Consider the following 14,686-nt stretch of genomic DNA (forward strand, 5'->3'; position numbering starts at 1 on the left):
TCCTCTCTTCCCTCTGACGTAATAAATGCAACAGTGGAATAAACAGAGGGATGTAGATTTCACATGCTGACGTTGACTGAACATAGTGTGTGTGTGTGTGTGTGTGTGTATGAATTTCTTAAGAAAATCTGAGTCAGCATTAGTTGCAAATCTGCACGAATCTATTTCAAAATCTTTGACTGTTCCTGTAATGTTAACTATGAATCACTGATTATTCACAAATTAATAGAAGTTTACCTTCTCACACACGTGCACACACACACACACACCTGGAGGGTACAGAGGAGCCGAGGTCAGAAAACCCGTTAGTGTGAGTCTCGCCCCCGGGGCTGATGGGACTAAAGTCGGCGTCGTCTCCTTCTCCGTAATCCTCGAACTGCTCCTCGTTCAGTGAGCGAGACGAAAGGTCAGAGGTCACAGAAGGGTTCAAGCTCCGCTCTCCACTTCTGCAACATTCAAACAATCAATATTCCACAGAAATCTGTAACATCTCATCATCCTGCATGTTTAAGAACATCACCACAGGAACGACACACCTCCAGCCAAAGACAACAAACGCTCATTTATAGTCAGTGGCATTAGTCTGGAATGAAATGCATTGTGTGTGTACTGTAAGCATGCGCAGGTGTGTGTGTGTGTGTGTGTGTGTGTGTGTGTGTGTGTGTGTGTGTGTGTGTGTGCGTGCACACGTGTATTTGTTGATGCTCATAAGGACTGACTTTTGCTGTGGTAAGAACATTCTGAGTCCTTCCTCTTTGTCCCCTCCTCTTCCTCCGTCTGAGAGCTCAGATCCTGCAGCGCTCTCGATGGCACTGTCTCGGTCCGACTCCCGAGTGTCTTCATCCTCGTACAGCTCCCTCACAGACACTGACATGACCTCCTTGATCTATAGAAAGAGAGAGTGCAGGGATGTGTGAGGAACATTCGAATTAGATGACATTTTTTCTTTTGGAGAACAGATCATTTAATATCCGACAGAACCAGAACATAATGTTCTGAACAGTAAAAATACACAGAAAAGGACCTTGAGATTAAACCAAGAGTCCAGGTGCTATGTTGGACCCACCTGAGGGGTCAAAACTAACATGGGACCTGGAGCAACATATGGACCTAAAGAAACATAGGGAGTAAGACCAACATAGAGACCTAAAGCAAAGTAGGAGCCTACAACAAAAACAGAGCAGGATAGGGGGCATACAGCAACACAAAGGCCTAGATCATCATGGGGACCTAGTGGAACATAGGGACCTACAGCAAAACAAGGACTTGGAAGCCAGAAAACAGAGGCACCTGGACAAGTAGAGACTCTGCAGGACCTGAGGAACCTGAGAAGCTGAAGCAAATAAGAGGAAAATGTTTTTTGCTATATTATTGCTGATATTAAGTATGCACAGGTGTAGTGTCTTTATAGTATCACAGGATATCACTCGAAACCTCCCATCCCTGTGTGTGTGTGTGTGTGTGTGTGTGTGTGTGTGTGTGTGTGTATGTGTGTGTTTCTACACAGGATTTAGCATTGGTGTGGTTTGGCAAACCGGTTCCACAGCTAACAGACATAACGAGCAGTACTGCACATTGACATTGACACTGGTGAGTGTGTGCATATATATGTGTGTGTGTGCATATGTGTGCATGTGTGCGTGTGTGTGTGTGTGTGTGTGTGTGTGTGTGTGTGTGTGTGTGTTTGTGGTGCGCCACTGCCCGCTCAAAAGTTTTAGGCAAATGAGGAATGAGAGATTAGAAAGAAACAGAGGACAAGCTGTAATATTTCTCTCTTTCTCGCACACACACACACACACACACACACACACACACACACACACACACACACACTTTATCTACAGGCACAGAATACACTGTGTGAACAAATCCCAGTCCTGCATTCTCACCCACATATTTATACACTTCACTGATTTTCCACCGAGTTTAAATGTGTGTGTGTGTGTGTGTGTGTGTGTGTGTGTGTGTGTGTGTGTGTGTTGTGAGAGGGAGCGATCATGGAGTCCTCCATCCAGACCCCAGTAGAATAATTTTGCTGCCACACTGAGCACCATGTTTTATACTGTTGATGCTGAACATTCACCACACACACACACACACACACACACACACACACACACACACACACACACACACACTTTAAAACAGAGAAAGATAATGAATAATATTTCTATATTTTTTTTTATTTAAAAGGACAATGTTTAGTATTTCAGTCTCACAATCCACCATGAACCTGTTCTCGAGGTTAATCTTGCAGAGTCCTCAGTAAACTCCTCCCTGCTTCTAATCCCTAAAGTCTCGATTACGCAAGAATTTCAGCCACTGCCTTCCTTTTTGTTACCATAATAAAGGATAAAAGAAAAGCGCAATCGCTCTTTTGTAGGGAAAAAAAAGCACAGCGACTTGGTCAGTGACATGGCATATGCCAGGATGTTGTATGTGTGTGTGTGTGTGTGTGTGTGTGTGTGTGTGTTTGCTAACTTTATAAACACTTTAATAGCTGTGAGAATCCAACAATGTTCATCAAATGTTCGTTCAGATACTAATAGACACCATACTGTCAAAAGTATTGGGACACTTGACTATTCCACCCTTATGTGGTTCTTGAAGCACAATTGTTGGAGAGACACAATTTTAATTTCCCGTTCGCTTGAACTAGGAGACCCAAACCTGTTCCAGCATGACAATGCCCCTGAGAACAAAGCCAGCTCCAAGAAGATCTGCTTTCAATGGGTTGGATTTGGTGGAAGATCTCCTGCTATAGAGCTCCAACCCTGTTGAAAACCTTTGGGATGAATGTGAACGCTGACTGCACCCCAGGAACCTCCTCACCTTCTCACCTACACCACTACCTGACTTTACTAAACATACATCATTGTAGCGGAATGAATCTCCACAAAATCTAGTGGAACATCTTCCCAGAAGAGTGGAGCTCATTAAAAAAAGTGAATGGAGACTAATTGTGGAATGGGATGTGCAAAAAAGAACAACATATCAAGCTTATGCTCGGGCATCCACAAACCTCTGGCCCGAGAGTTCCATGTTGCTGAAAGTCCAATGATTTATCTGAAGCGGATTGTTTAGTCGGATTGTTGCAGGTGGAACCGAATTTTTTAATCTTTCAGAAATCTTTAAACCTGTAAGATTTTATTATATATTGTTTGTTAAATTGACGCGTCTCACTGAACAGTATCGGGGGGAAAAAAAAAAAATCAACAAAGCAAACAAACAAGTAACAACAACAACAAAAATCACCACCCAGAACATCCCAGGAGGAAGAGGAAGTCCAAAACCAGAAGTACAAAAGAAAACACCACCAGCGCTATTATCGCTCTCACCATGTTGTTCCCTCAGTCCGATTCACAGCAGATCTGATCAGTGCTGATTAGATTAGATTAGACAGGATAAGATCCTGTAGTCACTGCAATCCCAGCGCAGTTGTTTGAGTTGTGTTTAAACCCATGCCGTGGGACAGCCCCGGTCAGACACGCCCACTCACGTGCATCCAAACACATCGAGTCAAACAGGTGACGTGTGCACCAGGTGGAGAACGAGCGCAGGATTTGTGACGCAGATGCAGAGGTCATGCACGGACTTGAACACACCGAGAGAGAAAAACCCTCACGGCACTAAAACCCAAACCCGGGACTAATCACATACAACACAAACACAAACGCATCAGAGAAACTCGACTATTTTCACTACAATAATAAATAATATTCACTCATTAGTTCTAAATTAGTTTTAAAATGTGCAGTGGGACTTTGTGGAACGTCTCAGAAACCTCGCCAGTGATCGATGTTTAGACTCTGTGTGTCTCACTGTGATAAAGTGTCAAGGTCAGGTACAAATAAATACACTGTACACACACACACACACACACACACACACACACACGTCATTTACAGTCCCTGTAAAAACTGTTTCAGTACTTCTTCCTGCTCTGAATAACAAGAACCTTAAAACTGTCTCACCTCCAGAAATTTATAAACCATTTTCTTTCCTCAAGACACTCAGTACTGGTCTATTTCTTTATAATAACCTCCTCTAACAGTCTCACCACCTGGAGAACCTCCTCAAACAGTCTCACCACCTGGAGAACCTCCTCAAACAGTCTCACCATTCAACACCCTGAAAACCTCCTTCGACTCTTTTACAACCAGGAGAACCTCCACAAAACATCTCACTACCTGGAGAATGTCCTCAAAAAGAAGGACATGGAGATATTTAGAGATAAAGGGCAGGATGAGATGAACAGATGAAATGGAATAAATAGATAAAGCTCCTTCTCCTCCACACTAAGGTGAGCATCTAAGCGAGGTCATGAGATGGAGTCAGGCGTGGGTGCGGCTTCATAACATCAGAACCAAATCCACTCCATGGAGTCCAAACACTCTCGAAAGACGTGATGCGAAAACACACGTCCAGCTCAGAGTTTCGTCCCCAAACTAATCCTGCATACTTCTGTGTTTACTTCTCTCTCTCTTTCTCTCTGTTCTCTCCTTCTGTCTACCTGTCTGTCTTCCTACTTTACTACTGTTAGTCTGTCAGCCTGCATGTCTGTCTTTCTTCTGTCTCTTTTTTGTCTGTCTTGCTCAGTTTATGCCCCTCTCTCTCTCTCTCTCTCTCTCTCTCTCTCTCTCTCTCTCTCCTTGTTCGTCTCTGTCCATCCTCCATGTCTCCATGTCTCTCTCACTCTCGCTTTTTCTCCTCTTTTTCTATCTGTATTTCTCATTTTAGGAAACACTGAAGCGTGAAAATGATTGTGATAAGCAACACGTGTGTGTTTGTGTGCGATGAGAAAACATCCACCCACTCGCCCACTCACCCTCTGTCTCTCTGCCTGTCTTTCTGTCTGTCTCTTAATTTCTCTGTCTCTCCGTCTCTCTCAACACCAAAAAACCAGAAGCGATCAAACACTTCCTGCATCATCGTTATTTCTTTCCATCTCTCTTTTCTCTACACACCAACTTCACCTGTGGTTCACATTGTAGCCACTGTAGTGTGTGTGTGTGTGTGTGTGTGTGTGTGTGTGTGTGTGTGTGTGTGTATCTTGCTCATTGTACAGTTTCAGTTTCAACATTCCTGCTGTGTCTTTCCCAACACACAATCTTGAACACAACATGGAATATGATTCATTCATTCATTCACTCACTCTCTCTCTCTCTCTCTCTCTCTCACACACACACACACACACACGCTCTCTTGCTCTCTCAGACAAACACACACTAAGGTGATGTACAGGAAGCAGTGAGTCATTTTACAGCACCATGGTGCACTGTGCTACAGCAACCTCAGCACACACACACACACACACACACACACACACACACACACGGAAAAAAACACACACCTGATGACTTCAGAGCGTTATAATGTTGAGGTTGTGTACGGGGATGTAGTGTGTGTCTCAGTGACCGAGAGACTTTACATTATAAAATATAAAAGAAATGAAAAATACACGTTTCGTCATGAATGTTCTCTGAGGGCTGCTCAGTCTCACTGTGAGATGAAATCTAATCTCCTTCCCGTTGTCTCTGATTTCATCTGCACCGTCTCACACCTACAGCAATAATGCTTATTTATTCTCCGTTTCAAACTGATGCTCACATCTGGCTCTCCGTGCAGCTGTTAGTGATGTGTGTAAGCTGGAAGGAGCTGTTTGGTTAGCAAGTAATGACTAGCGATGGCTACGCTACATGTATGATAGTTACCATGGCACTGGGTGTGTTTCAATTATACATCATCAGTCCTATTAATTAAGGTGTGGCCTCTGAATAAAGGAGGCGTGGCCTCAGTAAGACACGATAAAGGAGGCATTTTCTATGTTATTTTAGAAGTAATGCCACTTTGTAAAATAGAAATGGTGTGTGTGTGTGTGTGTGTGTGTGTAGATGTAAGTGGATGTGTGTGATATTTGAGCTTCATTAGTGTAATATTTACAGCACGTAGAGCACAGGGGGCGCTCTTTCACCATACAGTTCAGATTAAATATTTACACACAACTTTACTAAAATGGAAGTAAACGAGGTGTGATGTGTTTCATAAACGCTGAACAAACAGACTCACAATGTGATGTACAGAAATCCAGAGAACTTTTACAGACGTTCAGACGTGAAGAGATTGTGTTTCCTTCCACATGGAGAAGTGGGTCAGTGTAAACCGAGACCGGAGTGGACAAACTGGTATCTGTGTGTGTAATGCAACTGAGGGGCAGGTGATAGAACAAATGCTAATGGTGCGTGCACACACACACACACACACACACACACACACACTGTTTCTCATTTCTCCCTCCTGCAGTGTCTCTGTTCCTTTAATAGCTCATTTGCAGTTTCTGTGTGAGAAAATTTGGGCTTGACACACATTTCTGTGTATGGACACACACACACACACACACACACACACACACACACACACACACACACACACACACACACACACACACACTCAAAAAGTGCCTCTGCACTTTCCTGCATCATTTTATTTTTCTATCTTTCCTAAATTAACATAAGGAGGGGGAGACAAAGAGAAAGAAAGAAAGAGTGAGCGAGAGAGAGAGAGAGAGAGAGAGAGAGAGAGAGAGAGAGAGAAAAGAGAGAGAAAGTCTGGATAGAGATGGAGCAGATTCTGGGTATTGTCAGTCTGCAAGAAGCTGGGCATACAGATAAAGAGCTCTCCATGAGGTCGTGTTACACAACACACACACACACACACACACACACACACACACACACACACACACACACACACACACACACACACACACACACACACAGCAGTGTTAGGGAAACCAGAGTTCCCTTTTCAAACCAGGTAAAAAGTTAATGTGAACCTGAAGTCAGCTTTCTAAATGTTTCTCTCTCTGTGTGTGTGTGTGTGTGTGTGTGTGTGTGTGTGTGTGTGTGTGTGTTTCAATAATCCAAAGTCAGGTGTATAAATGAGCTGTCCCTAAATCTCATGTTTATCTCATTATGACGAGAGAGAGAGAGAAATAATAAACACTGTGTGTGTGTGTGTGTGTGTGTGTGTGTGTGTGTGTGTGTGTGTGTGTGTGTGTGTGTGTGTGTGTGGTCACACTGAAAGCTGAGTAACGGTTAACCCCACAACATTGATCATTTTCCTCGAGCAGAACATCTCAGAGTGTTTTATTCCTCTTACACCACAGCAACTCAACAACTATTAGCTTTTCCTCTTTACTAAACACTGAGACGGCGTAGTTTTTATCTGTTTAAAGTTACAGAAGTGAAGCAGTTCCTGTTCTCGCTCGTGGTATAGCAGACGCTTTTTATTCTCGTCCTTTACATTAATAAAAACAAAAACACTTGTTTATGAAGAAGCTGCAAAAGAAAAACACGTCAACTCAGCTGTGACACTGGAGACTCCTTCCATAAAAACCGTACACTCCCTTCAATCAGTTACTATAGAAACCATAAGAGCATTAATATAAACCTGCTGTTACTGAGAACTAATCAACACCTGGTGATCAGGAACTCAGCAGGAGCATGGAACATGATGAAGCAGATGCTGAAGATGTTCACACATTGTACAAATTATTTATAGATTATTTCTTTCTAATGTTATTTTATTCAGAAATTTTCTAAATATGAGCAGAAATCGATATGAGTATCGCGATATGATGTTTTCACCATATTGCCGATATCTAGATTTACAACAGGGTGATGATAAGAAGAGATAAGGATTAGACTTAGTTTATATCGAGATTAGGCATAGAGATGAGGAAAACAGTGTGTGTGTATATGTGTGTGTGGAGGATAGTCCACCAATTTAGAAGTAAATGATGAATAATTAATTATATTAAAGTTTCTTACCGAGTGTGTTACTGCGTCCACATGGCCGGTGTGTGTCCACTCCTCACACTCAAGGGCCATTTACTCACTCACTCACTCACTCACTCACACACACACACACACACACACACACACACACAGAGAGAGAGAGAGAGAGAGAGAGAGAGTCCGGTCCCCACAGGTGATGTTTATTCCGTTAATAAAATCTTCTTCCGCTTCTTCTTTCTCTTCTTCTGGTGACTTATTCTCTGTTATCCGCGCGCATACAAACACACCGTTACACACTCACACACTCACACACTCTACACACTCACACACACGCTTTCACAAACTCCGGGAGAAAACACACACACACACACACACTCCACTCGCAGCTGCCAAGAGTTACCGAGCTAAACTCCGCCCACTCTGCCTCGATAAAAGGCTGTTACCAGGCAACCAGGCTTTGAACGGGAGGCTCGCAGGGGCGGGGCTGTCGGCATCACACGTCACCTGATTTGCATATTAATGAGATTTTGCAGAACAGGGAAATAGGAGATGAGCGCGCACGCGCACACCCACGCGCGCGCGCGCTCATTAAAACATGAACATTTTTACTAAAATACTGAGCCCCCCCCCCCCCCCATTTTAGTTTATTATTGTTTAATTAACTAATTTACATCATTAAATAAGTTACATTATTATTTTTACTTTTTGTTTTTTTTATAATAAAGACTTTTATAATAAATTATCATTTTATAAGTGTATTGTATATGCGAATTGAATCATTAGGGGAAATAAAAAACTATAAAATCTGAATAAAATGTAAATGATAATTTTTCTTAAACTACTGCTTATATTTCTAATAAAAAAATATATAAAATATTTATAATTATATAATAAATATAAAATATATTATAAAAACATTACATTAGTTGATATTTTTTCCTTAAATCTAAAAAATAGTAAAATACATGAATCGTCACTTTTTTGCTCTCATTATTCTGTTATCATTGATTTATTTGAAACTTTGATCACATTTACACTGTTATAAAATCATATTTATTTACAGATCAAACCTCACAAAGAGAACCACAGACCTGCTCTGTGTTTAATACACAAACGAAGCTAAATCGACTTGTCGTTGTTGAACAGAGAAGAGGAAAATTTCATTATTTACACAGGAACATAAAAAAAAGAATAGAAACAGGAAGAGGAAATGATGCAGACGTGTCTCAGTGTAGCTTTAGTCTGATTTTACAATTTAAAAGAGAAATAAATGATTCAGAGCTCCAAGTCGTTACACTGCAGCTGAATAAAACCTGTGAGAACGTCAGGAAGGTTCAGGGATGACGATGGAGACCGAATGAAATCTGTGAGAACGTCAGGAAGGTTCAGGGATGACGATGGAGACTGAATGAAATCTGTGAGAACGTCAGGAAGGTTCAGGGATGACGATGGAGACTGAATGAAATCTGTGAGAACGTCAGGAAGGTTCAGGGATGACGATGGAGACTGAATGAAATCTGGCTGCTCAACAGCTTTTACAGTGAAATACAGCAGTGTGTCTGAGTTCTACAGTGTTTACTGCTCAACTGTTAGCATTCAACTCTGCGTTAATCATTTAGAGTGATTAATAAATGAATAATAAAATAACAAATAGAAATAAATAATTAAATGAATGAAGAAATGGGTGGATGGATGAAGAGGGTTGATTCCATTAGAAAACAACAAACAAATGACTAAGTGAATAAATAAATAGATTAAAATAAATAAATAAGTATTGCAAGGACTTAATTATATTCTATTTTAATAATTAAATTAGTACAAATCTGTAAACATGAATCAGACAAAAAACTAATAATTTTAATGCTAATTATTATTCATTATTAAATCCTCACTAATAATTGTTGGGATTTTGAAATGTTTTCTCAATTTTTGCTGAGAGGAGAAGTGGCATTAGAAACACACACACACACACACACACACACACACACACACACACACACACACACACAGTTCCTGTTGCCCAACAGCAACATAAAGTGGTGCGACAGTAAAACACAGTGAAACACAGAGTTAAATCCGTCCTCGGTTTGTGTTCACCTCTCATCAGTGTAGCAGTTTAACCTCTGACCTCTGACCTTTCACCACAGCTCAGAAACATGAGGAGAAAAGATTCCTCTGAAACACACACACACACACACACACACAGAGAGAGAGAGAGAGAGAGAGAGAGAGAGAGAGAGAGAGAGTGGAAGAAAAGAGAAGAGAAGAGAGAGAAGAGAAGAGAAGAGAAGAGAAGAGAAGAAGAGAAGAGAAAAAAGACAGAGAAAAAGGAATGAAAGCTAATGAACTGGAAAGGAATGTTCCCTCCAGAGTGCACACTGTGTGTGTGTGTGTGTGTGTGTGTGTGTGTGTGTGTGTGTGTGTGTGTGTGTGTGTGTGTGTGTGTGTGTGTGTGTTTCAGCTCTGTGTGTAAATACAATTAAACATCTTTAACCCACCTGCTGATCCTGCATTGTGATTGGTCAGAAGGTGTGGATGAGTTCTGTGTACCAGAAGCTCTGACAGCAGCGCAGGTTCTTATTAATGCACTCATTCTGATACGTGAGTGTTTCCATAGCAACACCTCGGTCACACGGACGTGACCAGTGCATGCCACACATGATAACACTCGTATGGGAAAGGTTTCTGTAAGGTTGATGGAAGGAGTCTCCAGTGTCAAACTCACACATTCCTCACCTGAAGGTTTAGAGATCCTGCAGTCTTGGTCATGATGAGATCTTACAGACAGTAGATTACGTATAGCTGTATGAGTTGGTATCAAAACGTTTAGAGACTCGCTCTTTGTGCCACATGCTCTATAATATAAACCCAGTGAATTAATGCTGCTAATCTACACTTCTCCATCTCCAATCTCCATTTCTTCATCTCAAATCCGTCAGGGTCATGTAGAGACACACACTTTTCATCTCAAATCCGTCAGGGTCATGTAGAGACACACACTTTTCATCTCAAATCCGTCAGGGTCATGTAGAGACACACACTTTTCATCTCAAATCTGTCAGGGTCATGTAGAGACACACACTTTTCATCTCAAATCCGTCAGGGTCATTTAGAGACACACACAAACGAGACACTGTTCTAATACTCATGTACCGAGTGTAAATGAAAGATGTATTTTAGCTACAGAATGATGTTCACTGTACTCAGGTATTTCACTGTAAAAATCTCTTCATTAATGCACTATAATCAAAAAGTGAGTGCACCCTTCAGAACTGGGGCACTGGGACACTGGGACACTGGGGCATTGGGGCACTGGGGTACTGGGGCACTGGGGCACTGGGGTACTGGGGTACTGGGGCACTGGGGTACTGGGGCACTGGTGTACTGGGGCACCAGGGCACTGGGGCACTGGGGCATTGGGGTACTGGGGTACTGGGGCACTAGGGCACTGGGGTACTGGGGTACTGGGGCACTGGGGCACTGGGGTACTGGGGTACTGGGGCACTGGGGTACTGGGGCACTAGGGCACTGGGGTACTGGGCACTGGGGCACTGGGGTACTGGGGCACTGGGGCACTGGGGTACTGGGGCACTGGAATACTGGGGCACTGGGGCATTGGGGTACTGGGGTACAAAGGTACTGGGGCACTGGGGTACTGGGCACTGGGGTACTGGGGCACTGGGGCACTGGAGCACTGGGGCATTGGGGCACTGGGGCACTGGGGCACTGGGGCCGAAGCTCCCTTCAGGCTTCCTATTTTTAGCTTCAAACTGCTGTAAAAATACTTTCTTCTCAGACTCGTGAATGTTTTAATCTCTGGCATATTCCGCATGTCACCATTATGTTTTCATTTGTTGACACTCTAAACGGTGAGATCTGATTGGCTGATGGCTTCTGGGACGTGAATTATATACAGGGACGATTTTCAAACAATTAGAGTCGCATTTAAGTGAAATTTTCAGCACGACACATAATTATAATGTCAGATGTAAAATTGGCTCATTTTTAGATCGGGATGGGGCAGGGTTTTGAGGGGCGTGGCAGGGTTGTTGAGGGGCGTGACAGGTTGTTGAGGGGCGGGGCTTGGCATTCTATTATCATGTGAATATCTGATTGGTTAATGACCTAAAAAAAGGTTTGGTTTGATATACAGTTACAAATGCACACGCACACACACACACACACACACACACACACACACACACACACACACACACACACATACACTGTAATATGTAATATATTGCTCTGTCCTCTTTCTTAAAATAAAAATGATTTGTTTCTGTCAATATTTCCGTCATAAATATTTCAATTAGGAAAACCATACAAATAAAATGATACATCAGAAATGATCCGATAACAGAAAATTCCTCTTCTTGGTAATAGACTTTCTGGAGTGTGTTGTTTCTGTGTCCTGTTTGGAAGACGAGACATTCGCTCCTTCTCACAAAAGAACAGCAGAAGCGTTCAGTCAGACCAGAAATTGTGCTGAACAAACCGACCAATGAGTGATGAGGATTTAGAGATCATTTGATCGATTGCTTGATCAATCAGACGCTCAGGAACTGAGCAGATCGTCAATAAGATGTAATGAAGTGTGGGAAGAGGGAATACAGACGTTTAGACTGGATGATTGATTAATTAATGAATATTTTAAAATAAATCACCAACACACGTGAACACTGTAAACCTGTTTACTGTCAAATCTCAAATGTGTGTGTGTGTGTGTGTGTGTGTGTTGTACAGTGTGTGTGTGTGTGTGTGTGTGTGTGTGTGTGTGTGTGTGTGTGTATGTGTGTTGTACAGTGTGTGTGTGTGTGTGTGTGTGTGTGTATGTTGTACATTGTGTGTGTATGTGTCTTGTAGCGATGATGCCTTTAGGCACAAACCCAGCTCTATGAAGATCTGCTTTCCATGGGATGGATTTGGTTGAAGATCTCCTGTAATAAACCCTATTGAACACCCTTGGGATGAATGTGAACACTGACTGCACCCGAGGAACCTTCTCATCTTCTCACCCACATCAGTACCTGGCTTTACTAACACAAGAGTAGCTCCACAAGTAAACTCCAAATTCTAGAGGAACATCTACACAGAAGAGTGGAGGTTATTATAACACTAAACGAGTCACCTTCTCTCAAATTGTCTTTTTTGAACAATTATACAACACTGATTTCCAGATTGTAAACCAATAACTCAAACAGAAACACACACCCACACACACACACACACACACACACACACACACACACACACACACACACACACACTAACATGGTGTTTGTGGAGGTAAAGGATGAGGAAGAAGCAGATACACCACACTCCTCTCTCTACTTTCTTTTGTTCTCTGCCTGTAAATGCACCACCTGATTCTACCTACAGGGAAGTAGAAGGTCAGATGCCCCACAAAATTGTTATTAAACAATAAGATGAAGGTGATTTCCACCCTTGAGATCATATCAGTGGGTTTTTTTGTTTGCAGAACATCAGAGTGTCGACTTTCAGCTTCCTGTTTTCACTAATGTGAGTTCGGGTGTGAGAAATGTGTGACATGTACAACTATAAATAAATATTCTAAACAAAAAACCCCTGATAAATAGACAAAGGAAGAAATAAACTGACAAAGAAATAGATAAGCAGTAAGCAAATAAATAATAGACTATATTAAATACATACTGTATATATTACATATACATTAATACAGATTATATACATATATTAAAACAGTTGATTAGTTTTTTATTTTTATAGGAATGTGCCAATAATCACGTCACGTATCACCATATTTATTACACAATAGAGTTTTTTTGTTTATGAATCAGTGCGCAGAGCCTGAAAGTTTTATGAATGATTTCACAATTACAGCAGCGACACCCCGTGGATAAATGAGGAAGTGTCACCATTGTATCATCAATGCTTTTATCTATCTATCTATCTATCTATCTATCTATCTATCTATCTATCTATCTATCTATCTATCTATCTATCTATCTATATATATATATATATATATATATATATATATATATATAAATAATTAGAGATCTGTCTGTCTGTCTGTCTATTTATAAACGTGTCTCGGAATCCGAATTAAATTAATTTTAATTTAAAGTTTTTAGGGAAGGTGTGTGTGTGTGTGTGTGTGTGTGTGTGTGTGTGTTTCGTGTAACCTGCTTTACAAAACATTGTGTGGCTCATTAAAGGTGCAGTCTGTAATTTTTTCGAATTGTCCTGACATTTTAAAAATTACCTTTAATAACTATTTAAATTTGTAAATCTGATAATTATTTTGTTGACGTTTTTAGACCAGGGATCAGCTGCGACCTGTAGAACAGAAAAAATCACAAAGTGTTCCTCCTAAACTAACTTGATTACTTGCTTACTGTTTGTCATTTCCTTCACCGAGGCTGCATGTAAATAAAGTTTATTATTATTATTATTATTATTATTATTATTATTATTATTATTATTATGTAAACAACAACAACATGAAGCAGAAGAATTGAACTGCAGGTACTGGGGAATTATTGAAGCCCCCAGTACCTGCTTTTTTTTGGTAATTCAATTTATTTATAATTTTTTTTAGATTGCAAACACTTTCATAAATTAATAGCTCTGTCAATTATTATTGCAGTTTATTTGTTGTTTAAAAGGAAGGTTTACGATTTACACTGCACTCTCCAGGCCACCTGGAGGCGATATTTAGCTTTTTTTTATTTAGCTTTATTTCTTGCTCATGTTTATCATACTTGCATTTTTACTATTCAAATCTTTTTGTACTAAATGACTTTCATTAATACATTAAAGTGTACAATTCAATTGTGATGCAGAATAAAGTTGGGTAAAGCAGATCATGGACACTTTTTGGACTGCAGTATATTTTAAAC

The 14,686-nt window shown here is 41.0% G+C and overlaps 1 protein-coding gene across 3 annotated transcripts in view; it reads right to left on the minus strand.

Annotated features, from left to right (window-relative positions):
• The window catches only part of rab11fip4b (RAB11 family interacting protein 4 (class II) b), a 20,808-nt gene extending 12,618 nt beyond the window's left edge, over window positions 1-8,190 (minus strand). The window contains exons 1-3 of one of the 3 annotated variants that reach the window (XM_046849440.1): window positions 7,833-8,190; window positions 720-886; window positions 270-446 (exon numbers count right to left, since the gene is read on the minus strand). In XM_046849440.1, the coding sequence (XP_046705396.1) occupies window positions 270-446; window positions 720-886; window positions 7,833-7,892 (404 nt within the window). In that variant the 5' untranslated portion in view covers window positions 7,893-8,190. Of the gene's footprint in view, window positions 1-269; window positions 447-719; window positions 887-3,338; window positions 3,475-7,832 lie in introns of those variants that run through there. The other 2 variants (XM_046849455.1, XM_046849448.1) reach the window with 2 other exon arrangements.
• Between the last annotated feature and the right edge of the window lie 6,496 nt (window positions 8,191-14,686).

The sequence above is a fragment of the Silurus meridionalis genome, chromosome 1 (genome assembly GCF_014805685.1).
Source record: "Silurus meridionalis isolate SWU-2019-XX chromosome 1, ASM1480568v1, whole genome shotgun sequence".
NCBI classification, from domain to species: Eukaryota; Metazoa; Chordata; class Actinopteri; order Siluriformes; family Siluridae; genus Silurus; species Silurus meridionalis.